General features: G+C 36.3%; 6 protein-coding genes and 1 pseudogene across 8 annotated transcripts in view; 3 read left to right on the top strand and 4 right to left on the bottom strand.

The window, feature by feature from the left end:
- Positions 1–1,478: 1,478 nt before the first annotated feature.
- On the bottom strand, positions 1,479–3,994 carry LOC110411223 (E3 ubiquitin-protein ligase RSL1-like). The gene is made up of 2 exons (XM_021421277.1): positions 2,719–3,994; positions 1,479–1,685 (listed from the first exon to the last, which is right to left on the bottom strand). Exons 1-2 carry the CDS (start codon positions 3,738–3,740, stop codon positions 1,607–1,609), a joined length of 1,101 nt encoding a protein of 366 aa, XP_021276952.1. The 5' UTR covers positions 3,741–3,994; the 3' UTR covers positions 1,479–1,606.
- Positions 3,995–5,900: 1,906 nt separating this feature from the next.
- LOC149527549 (E3 ubiquitin-protein ligase RSL1-like) lies at positions 5,901–7,265 on the bottom strand (annotated as a pseudogene).
- A 534-nt stretch (positions 7,266–7,799) lies between these two features.
- On the bottom strand, positions 7,800–10,732 carry LOC110410618 (RING/FYVE/PHD-type zinc finger family protein). Of its 2 annotated transcripts, none has more exons than XM_089782601.1 (5): positions 10,541–10,732; positions 9,329–10,293; positions 8,805–9,005; positions 8,467–8,662; positions 7,800–8,384 (listed from the first exon to the last, which is right to left on the bottom strand). In XM_089782601.1, exons 2-5 carry the CDS (start codon positions 10,196–10,198, stop codon positions 8,200–8,202), a joined length of 1,452 nt encoding a protein of 483 aa, XP_089638727.1. In that variant the 5' UTR covers positions 10,199–10,293; positions 10,541–10,732; the 3' UTR covers positions 7,800–8,199. The 2 variants fall into 2 exon arrangements, with proteins under 2 accessions (XP_089638727.1, XP_089638726.1); XM_089782600.1 differs by having other exon boundaries at positions 9,329–10,225.
- A 256-nt stretch (positions 10,733–10,988) lies between these two features.
- On the top strand, positions 10,989–14,467 carry LOC110411127 (S-adenosyl-L-methionine-dependent methyltransferases superfamily protein). The gene is made up of 9 exons (XM_021421157.2): positions 10,989–11,201; positions 11,290–11,356; positions 11,915–11,980; positions 12,366–12,459; positions 12,575–12,691; positions 12,957–13,057; positions 13,416–13,490; positions 13,593–13,685; positions 13,972–14,467. Exons 1-9 carry the CDS (start codon positions 11,188–11,190, stop codon positions 14,314–14,316), a joined length of 972 nt encoding a protein of 323 aa, XP_021276832.1. The 5' UTR covers positions 10,989–11,187; the 3' UTR covers positions 14,317–14,467.
- Positions 14,468–15,314: 847 nt separating this feature from the next.
- Positions 15,315–19,456, bottom strand: SMU2 (RED family protein). Its single transcript, XM_021420537.2, has 11 exons — positions 19,244–19,456; positions 18,982–19,122; positions 18,811–18,860; positions 18,544–18,658; positions 18,175–18,223; positions 17,963–18,052; positions 17,460–17,528; positions 17,259–17,382; positions 16,710–17,068; positions 16,110–16,493; positions 15,315–16,005 (listed from the first exon to the last, which is right to left on the bottom strand). Exons 1-11 carry the CDS (start codon positions 19,288–19,290, stop codon positions 15,724–15,726), a joined length of 1,710 nt encoding a protein of 569 aa, XP_021276212.1. The 5' UTR covers positions 19,291–19,456; the 3' UTR covers positions 15,315–15,723.
- A 470-nt stretch (positions 19,457–19,926) lies between these two features.
- Positions 19,927–22,027, top strand: LOC110411178 (GDSL esterase/lipase 5-like). The gene is made up of 5 exons (XM_021421221.2): positions 19,927–20,394; positions 20,481–20,599; positions 20,696–20,926; positions 21,044–21,302; positions 21,423–22,027. Exons 1-5 carry the CDS (start codon positions 20,130–20,132, stop codon positions 21,710–21,712), a joined length of 1,164 nt encoding a protein of 387 aa, XP_021276896.1. The 5' UTR covers positions 19,927–20,129; the 3' UTR covers positions 21,713–22,027.
- A 1,841-nt stretch (positions 22,028–23,868) lies between these two features.
- LOC110410464 (Phosphoinositide phosphatase family protein) overlaps positions 23,869–25,415 on the top strand; it is an 8,628-nt gene continuing 7,081 nt past the window's right edge. The window contains exons 1-3 of one of the 2 annotated variants that reach the window (XM_021420171.2): positions 23,869–24,796; positions 24,982–25,186; positions 25,279–25,415. The exon at positions 25,279–25,415 is cut by the window's right edge and continues 29 nt beyond it. In XM_021420171.2, coding sequence (XP_021275846.1) covers positions 24,686–24,796; positions 24,982–25,186; positions 25,279–25,415 — 453 coding nt within the window. In that variant the 5' untranslated portion in view covers positions 23,869–24,685. The remainder of the gene's footprint in view (positions 24,797–24,981; positions 25,187–25,278) is intronic. The other variant, XM_021420170.2, reaches the window with a different exon arrangement.

The raw sequence follows: 25,415 nt of genomic DNA, 5'->3' as shown, positions 1-25,415 counted from the left end.
TACAGCCCATGGAGAATTAATCATTTTTGGGGCAAGGCAGATGCACAGTAACAAGAAGGAAAAAGGGTTTATGATTAGTAATCCAACGAATACTTTGCCATAGATGTTTTGGAATTTTAAAGTGTTTGTCTGTTTCAGGCTTTGAGGGCATCGGTCTGGTTCTTTTTGCATGTGGAATAAGTGGGAAGGGCATCATAATGAACAGTTTTTGGGGCATCAAGGTGATGAATTTGCCACACTATGAGGCTAAGGCTAATTCAAAAAGTTGGGGAAGTTAATTCTGTCAAAAAATGAGATACTTCCTCTGTTTGCTGATTCCTTGGAACTTTAAACAAGTTCTGTAATTTGCATGAGCAATTAAGTCCTCTCATCCTGACTGGATAAACAGGGCTGTCGAACATTCTACATTCTTTGCTTTTCTTCTGGATGAATGGACATAACGAATTCTGTTCTCTCTCATGACTTTGGTCTGTCAGTTTTGATGTGAAATACCAAGTCCCTTAAAAACGAATAATATTGCAGTGATAAGGATTGGCTGTGCATTGATCATGAGTCACTATTGTATAGATCTATTTTTGGTTTTCTGTTCTAGCCAACTTCACAGAGGAGAATGTCCAAGATGGAGGTGTTTGCCAGCGAATTCCATGTAGCAATGTAACACTAATGACAGGATGCTAGGTAGGCTTTCCTCCAGCATGATAACCTGGTTACAATGTTAAGCTAATTATGCAATGCCTTCTTTCTTTGGCTCCTAGGATAAACTCTGCCAGAACTCACCAGAGATTTACCGTCTTAATCCCATCATATCAAAATGGATACTAGATTCTACATTCTTTGTTCTTTGGAAACTCGAAAAAGTTATCCGTATTTTAGACGAGTATAGAGTCCCATCATCCTGACTGAATAAACATGGCTGAAACACATACAATATTCTTTGTATTTCTTCTTGACAAAATGGACAGTGACATATTCCATTCTCTCAAAAGACAGACTGTCAAATTTTGATGAGATAGCAAAGTCCCTAAAAAAGCAATATACTGTGATTATATGGATTGACAATGCATTTGGTAGTAGTCACCTCATAGAGGAGAAGCTCCAAAATCAGCTTAGGGATTAAAATCCTGGCAACTATGAAATGCATATGACAGGATGCTATGTTGGAGATCCTCTGGCATAGTAGTCAAGCTTACGAGATTAAGCAAATTAAAGAACCCACCTTTTTTTTTTTGGATCCAGTCCTAGGTTAGACACTGTCAGAACTTAAAAGTGGTTTACACTCTTAATACCTTTATATCAAATTGGATACTAGATTCTTGATCTAACAATGACAATAAAAAATTAAACCACTTTCTGAATCTGAGTGACCAAATTTGAATCAGTAATTCAGTATACCTAATATGTCCATTCCATGATTTTCATCCAATATCATGGTGTCTACTCTTTTTGAATGTTCAAAAATTAAAAAAAAAGAAAAAGAAAAAGAAAAAGAAACATCTTTCCTAATAATTAAGAAATGAAAATCATTGTTGTATATGTCAGTCTTGCAAAATTAATAGCCAAGACAATTACTATACAGAAGGAAGCAGATAAATGCATCTGAGAAATTTTAACGTTTACATTTATGGCAATAATGGTGACTATCCATTTGGGTTGATCCACAGTCATAGCAGAAAGCACTTCCACACCTATAGCAGATATATCGAGAGAATTTAGTTAGCATGTTTATGCTTGTTGAGAGCTCAACAGCAAAATGAAAAGGGTTTTCAGCAGCACAAGTAATAGACAGACCGAAGTGCAGGGGATGACTGACACCTTAAAGGTGCTAAATCAGCTGAATGGATTACTTGATAAATTGAATTATCTCGAAAATAAAAATTCAATGCAATGTAAAACAAAACAATAATTTGTAGTTCTCTCTCCAAGGAATTCGACTGATGAGATCTATCTTTCAATTCAAAGACAGCTTGAAAATGATAACACAATATGATAGACAATATTATCATTAGAAGTGTCACAGCCTCACAGGTTTCGTGAGAATCACTTAATTACCATGAAGATCAGAAGAAAAAAAGAAGCATGATATCAGAACACTTGCTGATGAATATAGGAAAGATGAAAGACAGAATCAAAAGATTTTGCATTCAATTTTCACTTTTTCCATGACTTAAAGCTTTCAATACGATACCGAAACTTTATGCTTAATCTTTGAATGTCATAACGAGTAACTAATTTTGATCTTACATAGGGCTCACAACTTCCTAATAACTAGGAACATTGCTATTATGCTAAAAACATTGATTTTGCTTAATAGTTACAGTCATTCAAATTGCCAGGAGATATAGTCCTCTTATATGTCAATTACTCAGCTTGCAATGAAATTCCTAATACTTGTACAAGTCAACAAATCGATGAATGATGTTGAGTAGTCATCCATAGTGGGTTCCAAGGGCACCGAGGAATAGATTCTTTTGTTGAAAAATGGAAAAGCAATGCAGAATTACAAACCAGTTGTTTTTAAAAAACGTATTAATCTCAAACTCAAAGATACAGCAAACAGATAATGCCATCAAAATTCCCCATTCAAACACTAGCAATCAACACAGAACTAAGACAATTACAGATGCCTATACCCAAGTGAACCAAATAAAAGCTGCAAAACTGATAGATTAATCGATTTGAGAAACAAAAATAAAGGGGAAGCTGGAAAACGACACTAACCTGCATCTCATATACCTACAACCCTCAGTTCTCTCAACAACGAATCTACATGTTGGGCACCTAGCCCACTTCTTGTCCTTAGCCAGCTTCATCAACAAAATATCTTCCCTCTGTCTTTCATCTGTATGCAACCTCTGAAATTCCCCACATTCAACCCCAGCATGCCAAGGTACTTTACACTGTGCGCAAAACAGTCTCCTACAATTAGGACATTGCGATTCCCTTACAGCCTGTCCTCCATCATCAATCAAAAGCGTGGAACACTCTTTAAAAGGACAATAAAACCTTTCAGACCCTAAAATCGTTGCCTCGCATAAAGCATCTCCCCACCTATCAAAAACTTCTCTTGGAAGTATATTGCGACAGTACTCAGGTTCTAATAAACCCTCACAGTTTGCCACGGGGCAAGTTATAGCTGTAATCTTGTTTTGTACTTTAGAAGCTACATATTTGATCATGCAATCCTTACAGTAAGCGTGGGAGCAACCTTTGATGTTAAACGACTCGTTTGCTTGCCTTGGTTCAATGCAGATTTCACAGATAAAAGGTGGGTCTTCGACGGCTTTGGAGTTTGATGACTCTCCAGGCTCAGTTATGGAACAATCGCTGAAGGGTTTCTTTCTCTTTCCACGCTTCTTTCTGGAAGGAGTCTTTAGGGGCTCGAAGTTAAGAACGAACAAATCATCATCGTAAATGTCGAGATCTATGTAGTTATCGTCCGAGGTTGTCATCGAAGCCTTGATGGCAAGTTGGATGTCTCTTTGTTCACTGTACTGTTCCACTGAAATAGCGTTTTTCTTAGTGTTGCCTTTGTCTGTAATGGCTGTAAAAGAAAACAAATCGGTCTCAAGGTCAACAACCTCAACCTGTTGAGGAAAATCTGTCCTCTCCATTTTCCTCTTCTTTTCCGATGCTTCTTCATCAATCGCGTTTATGGTTATCGTGGAGACAGTATAAGCTTTCTGAATTCGAACCTGTCTTTCTTCAGGGTTTCTTTTTGAGGAGGGAGGTGGGATTTTCATGGCTGTGCCTCTTGGGGTTACACTTCACACTCCGATAGTCTCGTATTCAGTGCCAACTGTGTAATTCTAATCGAACAATAATGATGGAAAATCCTTTGGTTACCGTCTAAGCTATCTTGTTTTATGACAGTCCTACCTTACCCTTGTGTAGGCCTAGGTTTTTGTACTTTTCAGTACCTTGTTTGTATATTAGATATTATTAGGCTAATTTAAGTGATTAATATCAAAGTATCTTTGAATGTATTCCTTTAAACTCCAAACAATAAAAGTACGCACAAAACAATTCATTGATTATAATCATCCTTACACCGTTAATTGTTTGCAAAATTAATCATATTTGCCTATTATTCTTATTATTGTTGAAAGTATATGCATATTTTTAATCACTTTTACATTTCATATGTTAGAATAAACTTTATGAATATGGGTTAAAGTGTTATTTTGAGAATTTTAATCAATAAACTGATCTCTTAACATTGCATAAAAATATATAATTAAATAAGACATTCGTTAAATATAAAATTAATAATAGCTTGAAATAATTTAATAATATTTTTTTATAAGAAGGCAATTAAAAAGATAAATGACGAGATATTTTTCATATAGTAATTATAATAAAGGTTGAGTATTTAAATATTTAATTTATTAATTGATGCATTATCTTCTTATTTAAAAAGTAAAATTTGAATTCTTTTTTCTTAATAATAATAAAAAAAAGACAAAAATAAATTTCAAAAGAATTTGTTGCGAAACATGAGATACTATTTTAAGATATCATTATGTGAAATAAATTCTTATTAAGGTAGATAAATGAAAAAAACAAATAAATGAAATTAAATATAAAATAAACAACACTCGTAAAAATTTACCATAATAAATTCTTTTACGTTAAAAAAATAAGTAAATGAGGATATATTTATCGAACAATAATCAAAATAACTATCTTATTAAGATAATTATAACAAGATCTAGTGAAAGACTAAAACATATGTAAGACTTTGTGTCTAATATATTGTTATCTATAGTAACACATGAGAATTCTCTCCATGACATATTTTTAATATTCTTAGTGATAATAATCAATCGTTTTTTACTCATTAAAATGAAATAAATAAATAATACTCCTAAGTTCCTTTAGGTTTAATAACAGTAATAAATAAAGCTATATTTTTCACTTAGTAACGAAAGTAATTACTTTATACTTAATAAGATCCACTAAAGTCAAAATATCTTTAAGATTTTGTTACAAACCTATAGTTTGTTCTATAGTAACAGCAAGAGGAGGATATCTGTCCATGACATTTTTGTTAGTATTCTTAATGATAATCAATGGTTTTTGCTCATAAAAAGGGAAATGAAATTAACTATGTAATATATAATATTCCTTAAAAAATTGTAATATGTTATTTTAGATTTTTAAAAAAATAAATGAAAGATATATTTTTCACACAGTGAAAATACTAAAAAATCTGTAGGATTTTGTTTCCAATAGCTTGTTATCTATAATAACAATAGGATCAATTATTGATCCTGAAAGATATGAAGAACAGAATTAATTACAGTTTTTTTTCATAAAGGGCAGCCTGCTTGTTGTATGTAGGATAATCTGTTCATAATTCCTCAGAAACATCTATTTCTGTTTTGCCATGCATATACATTTGTCTTCTTCAGTTGAGAAACTCCAAACACTTTCGAAGCATTGTGTTCATTGGTGCATCTGCAACTACCTGCTCTTTCCCCATAAGGTCTGGCACAAGGACTTCAAGTTGTTCTGATTTTAATTGATCTCCAAAGACATGTCAAGTTCTAACTTTCTAGACAAAAAAATGACTTGAAGTTAAGTTTAAGCTGATGTATAAGTCATAACCAAGTTAACATTTCCTCACATATTTATATTCTATTCAAACTCAATGAAGGGCAAGATGTTGAGAGTCTGAAATTTTAGTGCTTGAACTGAGCTGCTATTATTAGTTTAAAGGTAAACAATGAGAGATCAACCAGTGCTAAATTCAGAATTTCTGAACCTAAAGAAGTGTCAGCTTCTGTTTCTCTCAACTGACATGGGTGTAATGCTACATTCTCATCATCGAGTACAATTATTACAACTCTTCACATCAAATAAGCCCAACAAGCAGTCATTTGAGGAACTTCTGATGGGAACTAACGAAGGTGTTTGAAGCAAAGATGGCGGCTTGCACGTACTCCACACTTGTAACAGAAGGCATACCCACACCAGAAAGATATTTGAGTGGACTGCAGTGATCACAAAGTAGTTTGATATGTCGAAATCAAAGAAAAATAATGCCTGGTAATTTGACTAAGCATCCATGGAACTAAAAGCGGGGAGATCAATAGTATATACTAGCCAAATTAAGGAACCTCATTCATGGGAAGAGTGAAAAATTCATGGTAGAACTATTGAGCCCAAAACTGGGAAGGGATTTACTGATGCAACTCTCAAACTACAACGTATAATAATTACAAAGCAATACCTGTTCTACTTCACAAATCAATTGTGATCAGTCATGAATATATATAGAAAGACAAGTGAATAAAACCCAACAATATTAACAGATTAAAGGTATGAATTATGAAAGTTGCACAATGAAACATAAATTTCACAGATAATGTAAACGATTCATTCTAAGGATAACTTGGAAGAATCTTAAGATGCACTAATTAAATTACTGAGCTGCATAGGACATAAAAGCAACCAGCTGATTTTTCCACATAGTAATTGCAAGTAGGGCATTTCCTCTACTTCTTCCTCGTAGCCAGATCGACTGACATTGCACCTTCGCCAAGCTTTTCCAGTTTCTGAAACCTTGCGCAATTGATACCTGAATGCCAAGCAACCTTGCACTGCAAGCAAAATTCTCTCCGGCAGACGGGACAAGGGAAATTCTTAATAGCCTTTTCCCCATCATTAATCAACGGAGCTGAGCAATATTTTAAGGGACAATAGAATTTTTCAGAGCCAAGGACCGCAGATTCACAGAGGGCTTTTCCCCATCTGTTAAACAAATCCCTTGGGAGAATATCATGGCAGAAGTCAGGATCCAAAAGCCCTCGACAACTTGTTACTGGACAAGGAATGAAGGTTACGTTATCTTCAAGCTTCGATTCGATGTAGTTGATAGTGCATTCAATGCAGTAAAAGTGGGCACAACCTTTGACGTTGAAAGGGCCATCCAGGGGTTATGGCACAACACAGATTTTGCAGACATAAGTTGGGGTGTCACCGTCATTTTCAGAATGCAAGGAGTGTTGTTGTTCTATCTCAAGATCATCTGAGGGCGTGAAGTAATTCTCTTGTTCATTTAAAATGGATGCAGTTTCAACTTTTTTGTATAAGACATTCAGAAGCTTACACATCCTGTTGCCCATCTTTCTTGATTCATTGCTAGAAATGTGAAGAGCTGCCAACTTTGATTTAAGACTGATTCTTTGTTGCATGCGATGCTTGAACGTTCGAAAGAGACTCATGGAGACTGGTTTTCCTTAGCTCAATCAATACACCAAATGGGGACAGAAGAAAAGACAACCCTGTTATTACATAGTATATGCAAAGAAATATATATATTATGAAATATTTCAATATAATTCAAAGAAGATCCAGGTTTGTAGAATAAATTATGAAAGACATTGAACTTATGAATTATCATGTTATTATGGTAGCAATAAATAAATAAATAATATATATATATTTGTCAACTTTTTCAACAAAAAAAATCCTTTGTATCAATACTAATGGTGATACAAATATATTGCAATTACTGCCTTCATAGCAGGGGCTACTTTCTTGACAAAATTCGTGAAGACCCATCCAAGCCTAAAAAATTAGCACATGAGGTGAAGTCGTATATTTTATGTCCCCCCTTCGGATATATAGCTTTGGACCTTGTTATTATGACTGACACTGGCATTCGGAAGAATGACAGTTTGATTTTAGCCACTATTTTATTTTAAAAGAGACCTCCTACTTGCTTTTCCACTCGTAATTTGATATAAAGAAAGAGCAAGTACCATCATCTTACGAGCGAGAATGACTGCATTGGCTACGGAAAATAAAGATAGGCAGCTAAACTTTGTGGCCTTTCTCACCATACATATTATTGAATCAAGAACACAAGCCTAAAGTTCCAAAAGCCATCACATTTGTCCATACAGAATATACACAAGTAAGAATAGGAATATTTACATCGTAATTGACTGGTTTGTTTGACAAATGTAAATGCATATTAGATCCAATGCGAAATTAGGCTTATGAAATGGAAAAAGGGAGAGAATAAAAGCTTTTTGTCCATGAAACAATATTCCTTCGTCCATATCCACGTAACAATGAAAGGCAACCTCACGCTGTACAATCACTGATCTTCCAGGGCAGGAACTGCACCATGTAAAGTTGTTGCTTGTTTCACAAGCTGCAGCAAGATACTATACCCAAATGGTGTTAAAACTAACAACGTGGGCTAGAGTAGAGGTCATCCAGAGCAACATACAAGGGCTCCGCAGCCTTTGGTCTGTCCACTGTCCCAAGTAGTATGTCAGCAGTGGTGAGATAAGGATCACCATAGAACCGTAGGTTGGTATCCATTCTTGTTGCAACAATGTTCCCTTCCAATGACACACCAACAAATGCCCCTGCAAGATTTGCAACAGAATGGATTAGCAAATTGACAAACTATTCACAAGAAGAGTACAAATACATTGCACCATGGAATACCTTTGCTACAACTGTAAGTGTAACACATGCCAGTGCCTCGATCCCCCACCCGAAGATCTGCTTCCAGCACTCTCCCTACAGGTCCTGCAGCAGCACTGCATCCAGCACCAAGAGAAAAATGCATTCGACTACAAAATGTCTTCACAGCCTTCAAATCATGAAGCACGATTATGAAATCCATGAGCTCACCCCCAATCTGGAAAACACATAAAAATAACATTTAGCTAATAGATTGTACATATAATTACTTTGAAACTGGGAAGGAAGTTGACCCTTAGCTGCCTAGATATGTATAATCTGCTAGGTCAGGCATATATTTTTCTCAATCGAAAGTTTACCTGAGCACCCCATCCTAAACCAACAGAGAATATAGCTGATGGGGCAGACCATGTTCCATCTGACCTTCGTGCAGTAACAAGACCAGTCCCAAGTTTGTATGCAACAAGAACTCCAGCTTTAACAACAGTTAAAATAGCTAAGCCTTTGGCTCCTTTCAGAACCGCCAATGGTATAGATCTCTCTGGATTCAACCTAGCAACCTGTCCATTTCAACAACTGTTATTGGAAGCTTCTCAAAGTGTCTAAATATAGCCATTATGTAGCCACAATATACAACAAATTAGCTCAACTTGATATTTAAGGTGAAGCACTGGATAAAGAAATAGCATGTATAGTGGTTGATGATTTCTTGAAGCAAAACCATTCACGTGAAAATTTGACCTAGTTGGGAGTTATGGACCTAGACAAGAACTGTCTAATAAGAATTACAGCATGGGGGATGGGAAGAAAATCACAAGGTTGATGATAGTTTTAGACAAACAAAACTACCGTCTTGTATGAATAATGAAAATCAGGATCATACCTGGCAATAGCTTCTCAAGGTATTGGATGCTTTGTAGATCTCATGTTCCATGGACAAACCAACAGGCAAATTCAACCAACCTCGAGTGCACGTCCAATCCATGACATCATGTTTTGCTACTTGCACAGCATTGCTAATGGTATTAATAAGAACACCCTGCAATGGGTCAAGCCTATCATAGCAAGAATCACAGACCCTCTGGGGATTTCTTTCTCTAAATTTAACAGGAAGCAAGCACCTTCCCTTAGAACATGTTCTGCAGAAAATCCTTCCACAAAACCGGCAATGATGTCTGCCACGTGTAATTGCAGTAAAGGGAGCATCGCACTGCATGCAAACCGTGGTAGAACTATCAGGGAGCCACTCTGGAGGCTCAGCTTCCAACACCTCTTTATATGCATTATAATTTATCCCACTTGGCTCCAGAAGTGGTGGTGCACTCGGTATATAAACCGAGGAGTGCAGATAGGTATCTCCATTCTTTCCAGACCCCAAAAATGAGACATTAGAACTTTGGTACTGCTGATTCAAAGAAACACTCGTGGGGCCTTTATTACGCCCAGTTACAATTGCAAACAACCCACTCAACACATTCTTCAAGTTCACTTCTGGATGCAAGCCATTCCGCATTGATTTATAGACATCATCACCGGAATCATATCCTCCATCAATAAAATCATCAGATTCAGCCGGAAACTGATAAAAGTGATCTTTTTTCATTGACTTCGAGCCTAACGGGACAATACTTTTGTCGTCTGGCACAGGCCAAACAGGATCATTATAATCATCATCAAATTGATATGCGTTATTATTCTCCTTTTCTAGCTTTGAAAGCGAGGAATACGAGACCCTACCCTCAACGCTGGCCATGCAACCACACCACCAAGAAGCTAATTCCTAAATTCAACAAGAAATTTCACAGCAATTCAAAAATAGATACCCCTCTTAGCCGCTAATTGAATCCCCTAAATAACAAAATAATTGCAAATTAAGTCACGAATTCATCACCATAAAACAGAGCAAAGAATAAATTTCTAATAGTATAAATGTTTTGCTTTTCCTATGCCATAATTAAAACGGGATTGTTTCACGCAACCAAAAGAAAACAACTTTGCTTCCGACTAGGGATTCAAGACGTTACTTTTTCATCTTAATTTATTGTTCGAAGGCTGAAAATGAAAATAAAAATAAATATTGGGATAAAATTCATACCTATGCATATGGAAATTAAGGTATCGAATTGGAAGACTTAATTTCGAAGCTTTTATCTTTAATCTTTAATCTTAACGACATAAACAAGAAGAAGAAGAAGAAGAAGCAGGAAGGACGGGTTTTTTCGTGAGTTTTTTTCTCTGGTGGAAGTCGTAAGAGGATAGAAAGAGGACAATGCCGAATGCACGAAACCTGAACGAATAAAATAAAAAGGGAAATATGACAAAATAACACTCTTATGAGCTGGGAATTGGAATGGGCCACGTTTAGATCTAAATTCCCCTGGGCCATAAAAGATTATGGTTTTCCTAAATTTGAAGTGATAGTTTGGGTCTATAAAGCCCAATTTATTTTTCTTGGATCAGTGAGTGGGCTGCTTAGGCTGCGATTGGACTGGACGAACCCTTTCCCTTTCACAAGCGTGGGAGTCAAAAGGAAAAAACAAATGAAAAACCATAGAAGCACAATTTCCTCTACATAACTGGGTCTGAAACGCACGCACCGAAAAGAAAAGGAACTTTGATTCTCGCGGAAATCAAAGATTCAAGAACTAATGTAGTTGGTAACAGGTATATGCAAGTTTAAGGTTGTCTTGAGTTTAAAGTTCGTGTGTTGGGTTTTTGCTTCTCTTTGAAAACGTTGATCAAATGGAGGCTGACAGGTATCTTTCATCTTTAGTTTCCTGTAATTGCTGTAACTTTACAAAAAAAGTTTTTTTTTTATATATATTTTGTAAATATTTGTGTCAGGTTGAATTCTCCAAGCACGTCTGTAATTACTTTTGAAGTATTGGGTCATCAACTGCAGTTCTCCCAGGTAATTTGTTATTATTGCTCTTGGGAGGTTGCTTATTCTGTCAATTAATTATCTTTTTTGAGATGGTATGCTTGTTAATACAATTTATCTTTAAAAGGATGGAATGATTCTCTGCTTGAAGCTGATATCTAACTAGGATGAACTCTAGCTCATTCATAGTCTCACTCTTTTGCTAACTATCTGTTTGATGCAGTAAGTTCTTTCTAGGAATGGTTATGAGTGAACTTCTGTTCTTTCTTTCTTTCTTGTTTTTCCACTCTCGAAGAATGTACCTTCGTGCTACTTACAAAGCGAGAAAGTCTAGTCAAGTTTGTGGACAACAAGCTAGAGGAAAAAAGTTTCCCTGCATTTACTGGTGTGGCCGAGGAAGAAAATTGTAGTTGCATATTTAGATTATTGTTTGACTTCATGGTTTTCAATCTTGCATCTTCATGCTCGTTTGTTCTGTGATTCTGTTACCGAGAATCACTGCATGGTGCAGTTTTTTTTTTTTTTCAAGGCTTTACTTGTCGTTGTAGCTATATTTATTTGCTCCTAAATTTTTCCTCATTGTGTCAGGATCCTAATTCCAAACATTTAGGAACAACAGTTTGGGACTCATCAATGGTGTTTGCCAAATTTCTGGTATTGATTTTAATTCTTTTTATTGTTCTTTAATTGCATTTCTGCGACTAAAGTTTTTGATGTTTAGGCCTTTGTTTGAGTTGAGTTTATGTTGTCAACCTTACATGGGTTGCAGAACACTGTTAATCTACTTCTCCTTCTTAACACTTTTAACCTTGTAACCCATTTTTATGGGGCCTCTTTTTATAATTTCAAACAACTTTGTGTAGGACCTGAAATGAGTATACTGTCATCTAAACCCCATGGCATATTTAGTGTTTAAGTGGGGGCAAGCCTTTCCTTTTCATTTATTTTTATTGAACTTGCAGGTCTCAGGCTTATGTTTTATTTTTCTGCCAATTTTTCTGTTTCCAACTTCATGATGCTGAATTCTTACATGTTTCAGGAAAAGAATTGCAGAAAGGGAAGATTTTGCCCATCAAAACTTAAAGGAAGGCGTGTTATTGAACTAGGGGCTGGTTGTGGAGTAGCTGGGTTTGGTCAGTTTCTAATTCTGTGCATTTAGTACATTTGGTCAGTTTGTAGAGAAGGTCTTTTATGACCCTGCATTATTTGGTAGGACATTGCTTACTCCGACTCAACTGCACTTTCCAGGAATGGCATTGCTGGGATGTGATGTAGTTTCCACAGACCAAATCGAGGTTGTGTCATTGTTGAGGAGAAACATAGAACGCAATACTTCAAGGATCATGCAGATGAATTCTAATTCAGGTGTGCTTTCTTGCAGCTGTTTTTATTTAGTTTATAGGATTTGGGCAACTTAGATTCATTTGTATAATTTAGTTCATTTATTTTTCCTTTTGCCCACCAAAGTGACATAACTAATCTTGACCAAATGATATGGCTTTTAGTAGTAGAAGAGTTATTTAACAATCAGATAGAGGATCGCTCCTTTCTGCTACCAAAAGCAATGCTACTGGGGAAATTGAATGCGAGAATGGTACTTTTATCTCATGGGATTATTATGTTTTTTTAGATTCATTTGGATCGATCCGGGTCGCAGAGTTGGACTGGGGAAATGAAGATCATATAAAAGCCGTTGCTCCGCCATTTGACTACATCATTGGTACAGATGTTGTAAGTTTTCCAGAAGTATACATTTTTGCTGAAAAAATGTCTCAGGTGTTGTAGTACTGGTCCAGTTGACAGTGATAAATTACTGATATTGTTGTGGTGATTCTATCCTTATGTAGTAAGGTGCAGAACCTTTTATTGGCAATCTAATCATTCATTTGTTACTTGCTGAAACTTTTGAATCTGTAATAAAAAGCCAGTACGTGTCTTAGCCGTAGGACTGCAAATATCCCAACTCATCAGAGCTAGTAAGCCATTGATTTGATGTCATTCATGCAGTACTGCTTTTCTTGTTATAGGAACATAACGTTGTATCTAGGACAGTTGCAAATACGATACTGATGCTTATTTACCTTTTCAGGTTTATGCAGAGCATCTTTTGGGACCCCTATTGAAAACAATAATTGCATTATCAGGCCCCAAAACCACAATTATGGTATTATACTGTTTCCAATTTTCCATTGGAATTTGTTTCTATTGTTAATAGGAAAATTTGTTATTAATACACATTTTTTCGTTTTTAAATGTTTCCTTTTAGTTGGGTCATGAGATCCGTTGTACTAGTGTCCATGAGCAAATGCTTCAGACCTGGAAAAAGTTCTTTGAAGTGAAGATTGTTCCAAGAGCCAAGGTACACATTTTTACACTCAAGATCTATTATATGTTGTGCTTTATTATTAACTCAGAAACTGGTCTGAGTATAGCTGAGATAATCACTCTTGGTTAATAACTATTGAATTGTTGATGACCAAATCAATGGAGGTCATCCTTCATTTTGAATGAAATAGATGTCAAACTCCTCCTTTCTTGGTTTTATCTGCAGGTTTGAGCCTCAGATAAGATATTCATCTAATTTTGATTGTAATGAGATTCTGTCCCTCGCTGTAGTTGTTTAACCTCTACTTCATCCCATGCAGATGGACAGTAAGTACCAACATCCAAGTATTCAACTTTTCATTATGGGACTAAAGACCCCAGCTGTTACTGCAGAGAAGCCAGACAATGCTGTTAGTGCAGAGAATTTGGACAAGAAGACTCAAGGGATTGACCAGCAAGTTAATGAGGTTAAAACAAGAAAAACAGATAGAGAAGAGGGACAGAACTGTGGAAATGGTACTGGGGTAGATGATTTGGATGGTGAAGTTATAAAGGAAGATTGTCTCCAAGTGACAAGGCTTCCTGATGGCAAGCTTAGTGACTGGGAAGCAAGAAGATACGGCTCAATGGCTGCTCGGCTTCTACGAGACATCAAGATAACTTAAATTTTCAAGTCTTTTGATTTGTTAAAAAGTCTTTACTCTTATATTTCCACGAATGGGTTGATGCGCAATTGTACATCCGCATTTGTTACATTAAGGAAAAATGACATGGCATATACATATATTTAGTTACTTAATTGCTTTTCATGTAAAAGCAAGGAGGTATCAAAATCCTATTATATTTGGTTTATATTAAGCTCAGCAAATAATGCTTGAAGAGGAAGATAATAGCTTGCTAAAATCTGCATGTGTGTCACTACTTGCGGCGTAACATGAAATAAAGCCGTCATCTTGGAACCATCTAAATGACAATGGTCTGTTGTACTTGAATATATAGAGTGGAAGTGTTAGAATCCTAGATGCGCCCGATCATACTTTTCTTTTAGGATCTGTGAATAAATTTATTCTATCATATCAAACCTCCCGTTATGTTGTTGATTTAGATTATTCTTGTTTTGCCTGCCGATCCACAGATGACTCCCTACACCTGTTTTCATGTGTTTGCCCATCATTTAGTTGTGGAGATGGAAGGTCATCTGTAGGAAGTAGAAGTCTGCGGTCTTAGGCGGGGAACTCGGTCAATGGACTGGTCTATAGGCATATATGAGAAAAATGAAAGTATTTCTCTTTGAATATTTAAGTTCTAAAAGTGTCCTCTTAGACACAATATATTGCCTCTGAAATTTGATTTAATAACGCATTATATTACCCTTTCTAGAAGGACACAGTTTCATATCAAATCCTGTTGAAAATGCATCGGGGAAAATGTGTTCTGTGGATGAGTTGCGACCGATTCAGGCTTTATCAGTCTTATTCATTAGAAGGCATCGGGTCAGGAATTGATTTCTTTCCAAAATAGTGCCTGTATGGCAATAAAAAAAAATGGATAAATAGTTTTTTCTCAAACTGAATAGAACCCTGCAACTGACCTTATTTAGTGCATAATAACCTTTTGTTTAACTTCTTTTGACTTTCAAACAAGAAAGGAAAAAGAAGTAAAATGTAGTTAATGCGACCGTCTTCCATTAATGCATTAATGCATTTGTTTACATAGGAAGGAAATAATAATAATAATAATAATAAATAGTACAGTGGCTGTCTTCCATTTGGGTGACGTCATACAACTAGAAGTCAAGATCCACCACTGTCAGACCCAAAGGGCAAGAAGATTTTCCCACTCAAACTGCGGCCGAACGAGTGTTTCCTTTTTCCCGAACATCAGTACGTCAAAAGCACTAATGGTATAAAAGCAATCATACCACAGTTCTAATACAACACCTATTTCCAAACTTAATTTGGCATTTCACCACTTTGAATCCATGTTGCATGAGTTTACATTCGTCGCAGAAATCACACATCTGCCCAACGAACTATTAGCTTTTCACCTTTCTGGTAAAGGAACTGAAACTTTTAACCTGAGATCCGAAGCTTCTTTCCAGGTTGCACATCATCGTTATGATGTCCACCTTCACCACCTGAATCTTTCTCCATCTTCTTTCTAGCCAGTATTTTATTAATCTTATGCAGCTCATTGTTGAGCTTCTGGTCCTTGTTCTGCTTTCTTGTCTTCCTTCCATCTTGCATCTTCACACCAAACTGGAAAGCAGCCTTTGGCATTGCTTCCTTCTGCTCATTGTATGTTGCCCATTCCTCTTCTGTTTCAAAGTCCCACCTATGAAGTCGACCCTTTGCCTGTTCAAATTATTTCAACATTATAATCACCATCAATACTATCAATTCAGACCAAATATAAATGAAGAATAACTTTCAATTTAGGGGTAAAAAAAAAAGCTTACTCGTCCTCCCATATCCATTTTCGACAAGTCATCTTCATCGTCACTGTCAACAATCTCTCGGTTGTACTCCTGATACCCAGGATAACATTCAGAGTAACTCTCAGATATGAAATTTGGATCCTTCTCACGAGCATCCTTCTCCCTCAATTGTTGAAGCCTTTGATCATCCCGCTTGAACACAGATCCCAATCCTCGATCCTTCTCTTCTTGAGTCATGAACCGTGGATCCTGTGGAATGTTCAATCCTGCTTGTACATCATAACCTTGCATGTTGGCCTGAAGGTATTGCTCAGGGTAAGCCATTTGCTCAGCATATTGGTAGTCCTGCCACTCACCCTGGTATCCACCAGCCAAAGCCTGTGTTTGCAAGGCATCATATCCACTCTGAAAGCGAACAGTCAAAACAGAATACAGAACAATTCAGCAAAAGGACTTAAGAACTTAATTTTAACAAAAATTCAGTAGCTAAACATCAATTGCAAGCTTAATTTTTAACTACTTGATCTCCAGACATATTCTATAACACTTCAATTTTGACCTCTTGCACATCTGTTTCCCCTGCATCCAGCAAAGGATGAATGATATCTAGAAAAAACTTACCAGTTCTTGCCATTCTTGAGTAGCAGCAGAGGGTTGCACTGGACCATAAGCAGGTTCAGCAAAATATGAAACTCGTTCCTTGTGTCGAGGCGACTCTTCCATATCCTCTGAGAGAGGGCTTGGGTTCATGTCCTTCCTAGGACTATCATAGTCAATACCATCCCCCACAAATATGTCATCCTCTTCTGCTCTAGCAACAGTTGGGCCTTGCTTCTCTCTCAAATCAAGATAATTTTTCCTGGGAGGGGGTGGAGGAGGTGGCAAAATTTCCTTTTCAGTTCTACCATTAGACATTCCACCATTAGGCTTTGATGGTTTGTCCTCTCCATCATATTCATTTCCCAAAGCCAAAACCTTCCCTAAAATGAGAAAAATGAAAATATTAGTTATACAAATAAAAAGATATATATTAAAAGCGAAAAACAGAAAAGTAACCATATGATCACAAATAAAAACAATATGCGACAATACAGTTGTTGATCCAACAGCTAATCCTATCTTAGAAAGTTAGCCTCCAACTTAGAATAGACAACCAAATATAGCAAACACCTTTGGCATCTCTTTCCTTCTTTTTCTTCTTCAGAACCTTCCCGGATGATCCAAGGCGAAGATATGACAGAATTTTAGCAATTCGATCTAGCACAGAACCGTCAACACTGACAGTAACCATTTCCTGCACAAGAGATATAAAACCAAAATCAGAGACACCATCTAGCATAAAATGAAAATTCCCAAAGAGGATATACAGACATCTGGCACTGGACAGTCAGCTTTACTCCTATGCAAGGTGGTTGGAATGTCATTTGAATATCCACCCTCCTGGAACAAATAAGGGGAAGAATTAGGTCAGGAAATTGGAATTATAGAATTAAAATTACGAACACTCAACAAAGCTATTCATGAAAAGTTGGCACAATTAAAGTCTAAAATCCTCGTCAAGTAACTTCAAATGAAGTATCTAAAATATATCTTTTTCTCTCTTCAAAGTTGAACAATCATTTGAGTTGTAAGCAGCAAGTGAAACTAGATGAAGATCCAAAATATTAAGTGGAAGAGTTATACGATAAGGAAAATGATGCAGGCAGTCATGCCTTTCAGGATATGCAGTTCCCAGAACATGATAGTGTGCAAGTATGCTTGTCAACATGGACCAATCACACCAGTGAATGCTCAAGGTTCATCCGTGGCAAAAGTACCCAGAGCATCCCTCTTAAAATAATTAGAACACAATAGAAAAACGCACTAGATCTTACCATGTTAAAAATAAATGCCATTCGACCAGGTAGAAACATTTCATTTGTCTTCATAACAGTCTGAGGCTTCACTATCCATTGATACACCGACTGAGAAAAGGAGAGAGGTATCCATATTGAATAGTTTTCCAAAGTAACAAACAAACAAATTTTTCTGAAAAAAAAATTGGAAACATTATTCCACAACACAACATCTGAAGAAGTTGTTGCACCTTAGCAGTGGCTGTGCGAAATGATATTTGTTGGTCTTCCTTCGATTTTCTGCCAGAAAAACAATGGTTTGTTAAAAATGTAATTACAAGATTATTAGTTACACAATTAACAGACAACTTAGGCCATTAATTCATACAAAAGTATAATCCTAGGACATGAACTAACAGAACTGAACATTGTACTTCATATTAATAAGACTTCTTAGGGCTCAAAAAGTCGATGCTCTTCTAATAAAATGACAGTATATTTAGCTCATACGGTAAATAAGAAGATGCTAAACATAAGGCTGATCTGTAAGCTTTGTACTAGCTCATAGAAAACCCATACATTGGTTTCCTTTGACATGCAATCGGATTAAATTTAATTACCTTGACTTTCCATCACCATCTTCTCCAGCATCTGGCTTCTTATCAATCTCGCTCCTCACTTTATTAAGCAAAGCATAATCCAACCCTTTGACCAAATGCGTGTGTTCCACATCACCTGAACAACACAGACGCAGACATCAATTAAAACAGCTAGCAGTTAAGCAACAGCACCAATTTCCCCCAGCAAAGCCAAAAACTATACATTATGTGAATCATTTCAATTAAATTATCAAATTTCTCAAGTTATAACAGCTGGAAGCCACGCACCTCCGAGGTACTTGCTCTTCTCGATGGATATCTTATGAGCATCAGCTGACCTAAAAATAGTCATACAAAAACAATTATTAGAACGAAAGCAACTAAAAAATATGTAAAATGCAATACAAAAGCTGCATCAAATTATGGATTAAAATTAAAAAAAAAAAAGCAGAATCTCACCGAAGATCGACGGTTCCAGGAGGAGCTACAGCATGAAAAGAACCTAATTCAGTTGGCTCATAATCTGGATTTTGATCCTCTCTTCGCTCCTTAGCTCTGTCTCTGTACTTTGGCTGCTCTGGTTCTTCCGCTTTCTCCTCTCTGCACAAATGACCAATTCAATTCTATCCCACCAAAATTCATCGAAAAAACCGCCTCTAAAATTCATTTTTCCTGACGCTTCAAATGTAAGTGAAGGGCTAAGAAAGCGAGGAATACTTACTTGCGACGAGCAATTTTCTCCTTGTAGTATTTCTTGGAGGAAGACATTGATTAAAAGCTTTCAGTTTGTTACAAATAATCAGGATTTGAAGCCAGTGAATCGACGATTACAGGAGTTTAGGGCTTCGAATTTTAAATTTTTTCTCTAGTTAGGGTTTTAGGGGAATGAAGACGTCGGTCTCTTAGAAGCGAATTCGGGTTTGGATTGAGCTGAGAGGAATGAAGGAGTATTAAATTACACAAATACCCTCGCAATTGAATATTGGGCATTTGGGCTTCGGGTCGGTTAGTTGAAGAGCAGACCCGCCAGTGCGCCACTTGTTTTCTTCGTCCAAACGCAGCGTTTTGCTTTCAAATCTGATGCTTGAATCCAAATTCTAAAATGTCCTTTTGTACGCAGATGCTGTCTCTTATAATTCGTCACCCTTTTTTTTTATTTTAACTTAAATTTTTCGGATGTGATCATCATTAAACTACAGCTTAATATGTGTCTTAATCATGGATACTTAAATTACATTTTACTTGTGAGCAATAGTGGTAATTTTCTAAATTAATCGAATATTTTAGGAACACCATAGCTAACACAATTTATTATTTATTATATATTAATTATACATCGAATTTGTGGACTTGACGGCGAAAAGAAAGAGAGGGGGAAAAGGACTTAGAATTATCTTTCTAATATTCTATTTTTGATTAGCTAAGGGTAAGGACCGACTCCATGATGATGATTGCAAGGTAACATCTATCTAATTGAACTGGAAGCTGTTGCATCTTTCAGAAAGAGACGCGGCAAGACATTGAAGATACCGCCTGCCAAAGTTAAATGCTATCAAGGTTAAGATATATAAAGTTGTAATCTTTGACATAATCCGTATAGATTCCCAATGGCAAAGCTAATCTCCTACATAAATTTCTTCAAAGTTTGTGTAATTCTATTATTGTCGACTAATTCCAGGTGTTTTGGTACCCCGTTAGAGAAGGGTAGTGCGCTGTTCATTTTTGGAGACTCTACCGTCGATCCTGGCAACAACAATTACATCAACACCATCCCTGAAAACAGAGCATGTTACAAGCCCTATGGGCAGAATGGCTTCTTTGCAGAACCAACAGGGCGATTTTCAGATGGTCGTGTGATAGTGGATTATGTTGGTATGAGATCACGGTTATAAGAGGATTTTTTGGTTTGTAATAATGTTTTGACTGCTCCATGAACTTGCTTCCTTTTGCATTTGCAGCGGAGTATGCAAAGTTGCCTCTGATTCCTCCATTTCTACAACCTTCTGCTGATTTCACCAGTGGTGCTAACTTTGCCTCAGGTGGGGGTGGGGTTCTTCCTGAGACCAATCAGGGCTTGGTAAGGAACTCAGGATTCTATTTCTGCATCGGGTCAGGGAAAAAAACACAGATTTTTCTATTGTTTCTTTGAACATGTTATTCTGCTCTTTATCAGGTGATTGATCTTCCTACACAACTAAAGAATTTTGAGGAGGTGCAAAAATCATTAGTAGAAAAGTTAGGAGAAGCACAGACGAAAGAGCTTATATCAGAAGCAGTTTATTTCATCAGTATTGGAAGCAATGATTATATGGGTGGCTATCTAGGTAATCCAAAAATGCAAGAATCTTATCCTCCTGAAGCGTATGTTGGAATGGTCATCGGGAACTTGACCCAAACACTCCAGGTAAGCGCCCCCCACACCCTAATTAAGCTTATTAACTGCAATACTTCGCTCTGAATCTAGCCAGTATCTTGGCTAGTATTTTAACACCATTCGTGACTCTTTTTTTTTTTAAATCAGGTGCTGTACGAGAAAGGAGCAAGAAAATTTGGTTTTCTAAGCTTGTCTCCACTAGGCTGCTTACCAGCCCTTAGAGCGTTGAACTTCAAAGACAACGAAGGCAAATGTCTTGAAGCAGCTAGCGCCCTTGCACGAGCACATAACGATGCTTTAAACGCTGTCCTCACGAACCTTGAACATATATTACCAGGCCTCAAATACTGCAATTCTAATTTCTATGAATGGCTAGACGACAGAATAATTAATCCCTCAAAGTATGGTGAGCATGCTTAATCCGAGTGCAATGACGTGTTTTTTCTAATTTAGCAAGCATTCACTACTCCCATGTGTCCTGTTCCTCATCACTCTAATCATAAATCATTCTCCTTTCATCGTACAGGTTTCAAGGATGGAGTAAATGCTTGCTGTGGAACCGGACCATATGGGGGTGTTTTCACCTGCGGAGGCACAAAGAATGTCAAAGACTACCAGTTGTGCGACAATGCAGATGATCATGTCTGGTGGGACTCTTTCCATCCGACTGAGAGAATCCATGAGCAATTCGCAAAGGCTCTATGGAGCGGACATCCTTCGTCTCTTGGGCCATACAACCTCGAAGATCTCTTCTTCGACAAGGAAAAGCTTACAATTGCTGATATAGTTGATTCCCCAGAAACAGACCACTTTTAGTAATTCCCCGGGCATGGCCTTGCACGATGGTTTCCTAACTTTCTTCAGGAATTTGCAAGGTCAATGGTTTTCCAATGAGTCCGGTTTGCAAGTTGGACCCGATTGTTTTGGCAGGCAAAAGCTTGGGTCGTGGCTAAGCAGGAAGCCCACATCATGAATAAAGAAATATTAGTCGTCTAAGCAATGCCCTAGCAATCATGATGCTTCCTCTAGAATCCATTCAATAATGTACGCCATTCGACACGATGGTCGGTTAATAACGCAAATGTTTTGCTTTACTTGGCCTAATTTGCAACCCAAAGTAGAAGCTAATTAAACTCTTTAAATTGCACTCCACCTGAAACTCGTGCAAAGCAAATTTTATGAATCAAAATTTCCAAAGTTGACTAAAAGCTATCGACCCTGTAACCGGATATGTGAAACAAATTAAGTAACTCGGAGAATTCCATGTAGCAGTAGCATCATACTTCATACATGTCAAATCGTCAATTCATTGACTAGTGACCCCCAATAATTTTGCACGTGCTGAACGAGGGGAAAATTTAAAAGCCTTAAAAATGTATAATCAATCTAAAATTATTTAATGAGCTCAATAATTGAGCACATGGCAGTATATACCCCAGCTTCAAGCTTCCTTTATAAAGATATACTAGATACTCAATACAGCCAACAGCGACAGGCCACATTGCTTTGAGCCACCAACTCCGTTCCCACCGCCCCTGGACAACCAATTGCTTGGGTCGATGTCTCATATTTCATACACTTGGTGCCTATGAAAAACCTACCTAGCAAGACAAAAGCTTCCAACTAATATAAATCGAAAGCCATCATTGTTTACGTGACATATACACCTAATCCCTTGTACGATCCCTCCTGTAGTATCATTATTACAATTGGTCTAGGTTGAATTTCCATGCCAATCTAGAATCGTAGATTCATTAAGTATTTTACAGCAAATCTAACAAAGGAAGATGATTCCACATTTTGCAGAAATAATTGATACGCCTGTTCCATTGGAAACATCATTTAATGGGATTGAAAAGATCAAAAATAGAAATGCACTGAAAAAAGAAATGTCACCCTCGCTTAGATTATACTACATAATTTTTCTTTTTCTGTGTTTTTTTTTTAACCATCAGAGTTAAAGTTACATTTTCAATCTCGTGTGTTAGCCAACATGTAGCTCTGAATCTTGTGATTTTTTTTTTCTCAATGTGAATGACAATGAAATATGGGCAGCCTGCAATTTGCAACTTTTGAAAGTAATATTAAATTGACAGTTAGAACAGAGCTGCAGTCGTGGAAGCAACTGTGTGAAACAACAGCTAGGAATTGGCTTTGATTACACAGACTTTACATTACTACTATCGTTTATTTATTTACATTAATACTAGTTTAGAAGAAAAAATAAAAGAAAGTGAAAATTTTTTACATACATATTTGGCAAAAATTGGTACAAGCAGGTGTTGGTACACAGTACAGAGCCAGGAAAGTCAAACCGAAAGAACCGCTTTTTGAGTCCAATTGAGTTGAGCCGGGTCACATGCTTTTGGTGGTTACACCTCGCATAAAGCTAATAAAATCTCCTCATTCAGCCACGTCACCCATCTTTTTTTTGTCACCAAATTACCAACTCCAATTCAACTGCAGACCAATCCTCCAAGCCCAAAGGAAAGCAAGCAAGCAAGCTTTGCCAAAACCATACTTAACCATCTTTCGACCATTTTTATTAACCCTAATAATTACTACTTTAACTGTACATATTTGGCAAGTAGTTAAATATAGGATAAATTAAAATGCTTAATGTATCATTTAATTCTCTCAAAGAATTAGTGATCTTTAAGCTTTGGCAATGCTTATTAAAAATAAAAAAGAGGTGAAAATAATTGACTCATCATTTTTAACACATTTTGTATTCCCATTGTTAAGCAATACAACTATTCCAAGATATAAATAAGGCTGTTAACCGACTAATTGAGTCGGTCTCATAAATTAAGTAACCTAGGTCAGCGGAGAAAAATCAAATCAAATCAAATCCCCATATAATTGCCCAACACATATTAATTAAAAAGATAATTAAAAAAAGAAATAATATTCATATAACATAAGGTAAATATAATATGTGGATGTGGCGATCACCGAAGTTGTGGTTTTCATTTGTTCTTCTTTGGATCTGAAGAAGAAGAGAGAGAACTCTTTTTTTCCGTTTTTCTTTTTTTTTTAAATTATATCCTAAACAGGAATCATTATCATAAAAAAAAAAACATTTCAACAATAACAAAAACAAAAAAACAGCTGCAATAAAGCTAAACAACAATAGCATCATCAATAATATTAGCATAGTAGCGATCTTTTCCTCTCAAAAATTTTTTTTCTCGAACCTGCGAAAATCTATTTTATTTTTATTTTCTTTTATTTTTTAACGCTTGATCTTCTTTTTCCTTTATAAACCTTCCATTTTTATTTTTAGTCTTTACAGAAAAAAAAAACGCACGATTTCTTTGCTTTTACTTTTGTAAACAAATATAATCTTCTTTATTTATTTGATCTTTGTAATTTCGGTCGTAATTGAAGAAGATCACGAATTCTCACGCGTTTGAAGAAGTTTGGGGAAATTTTGAGTTTCGCATTTGTTTTTGTTTGGTTGTGAATGGAAAGATAGTCAGAACTGGAATAAGGAGAGGTAAAAAATATACAGCTAAGTTTCCATTTCATTTCTTCCTTTGAATTCCAAAAAAAAAATGCTGTATTTGAAGCAGCCAAACTCCATTTTATGCAAAGGAGGAGCGATTGTGATTTGGCAAGAATAAGGTAATTCCGGAATAAGTTTTGTATATTTTCCTTCAAATGGAAACAAAAAATTAAAGAAAAAAATCCGTTCTTAGTGCATGCTCTTTTGATAAATTCCCTGAGCCTGGGGCTCGGGGAGATCTGAAGACAGAAATTGCGGGCGAAAAATATAAAAGGCTTATCATGGAATCATCCGCAGCAGAAAATTGTAATGATATTAACAATAATGAGAGCTCCTCCCAATCTCAAACTTCTACATGTATGCAGAAATTCAGACTCTACGAAACTCGATCGGTACTTCTTCTTTTACTTCTATTTTCATTTTATTATTCTTTCTGTTCACTTTGGTCTCATCAGTTTTTGTTGGTAATAACTTAATTTGGGTGTAATTTTACTTAAAATAGCATTGTTTTAATTTTGAACTACTAAATTAAGTGGCTAAATTTTATTGACTGGTAGCATTGTGATATTATGTACAGAACTTTTATATGATTGGAAGGGATCAGAGTAGAACTTATTGGAGAGTGTTAAAGATTGACCGGCTTGATCCTACTGAGCTTAACATTCGCGAAGATTCTACCTCATATACGGAAGGTGAATGTTTTGAATTGTTGAGGCGAATACATGAAGGAAATAAACCCACTGGTGGATTGAAATTCGTTACGGCCTGTTATGGAATTGTTGGTATGGATGACACAAATTTTGTAATGACCTTTTTAGGGGACTATTAATGTATATAAATGCTTACCTAATTATATAATTTTCTTTTGTTTTAGGATTTATTAAATTTTTGGGGCCTTACTATATGCTGCTTATTACAAAACGAAGACAGATTGGTGCAATTTGTGGTCACAATGTCTATGCGGTTTCAAAGTGTGAGATGATTCCCCTCCCAAATTCAACTGTTAACTCA

The sequence above is a fragment of the Theobroma umbraticum genome, unplaced genomic scaffold (assembly GCF_002168275.2).
Source record: "Theobroma umbraticum cultivar Fairchild unplaced genomic scaffold, ASM216827v3 scaffold_56.0, whole genome shotgun sequence".
Taxonomy (NCBI): Eukaryota; Viridiplantae; Streptophyta; class Magnoliopsida; order Malvales; family Malvaceae; genus Theobroma; species Theobroma umbraticum.
The sequence above is the reverse complement of the archived record's forward strand: the minus strand, read 5'-3'. Positions and strand labels throughout refer to the sequence as shown.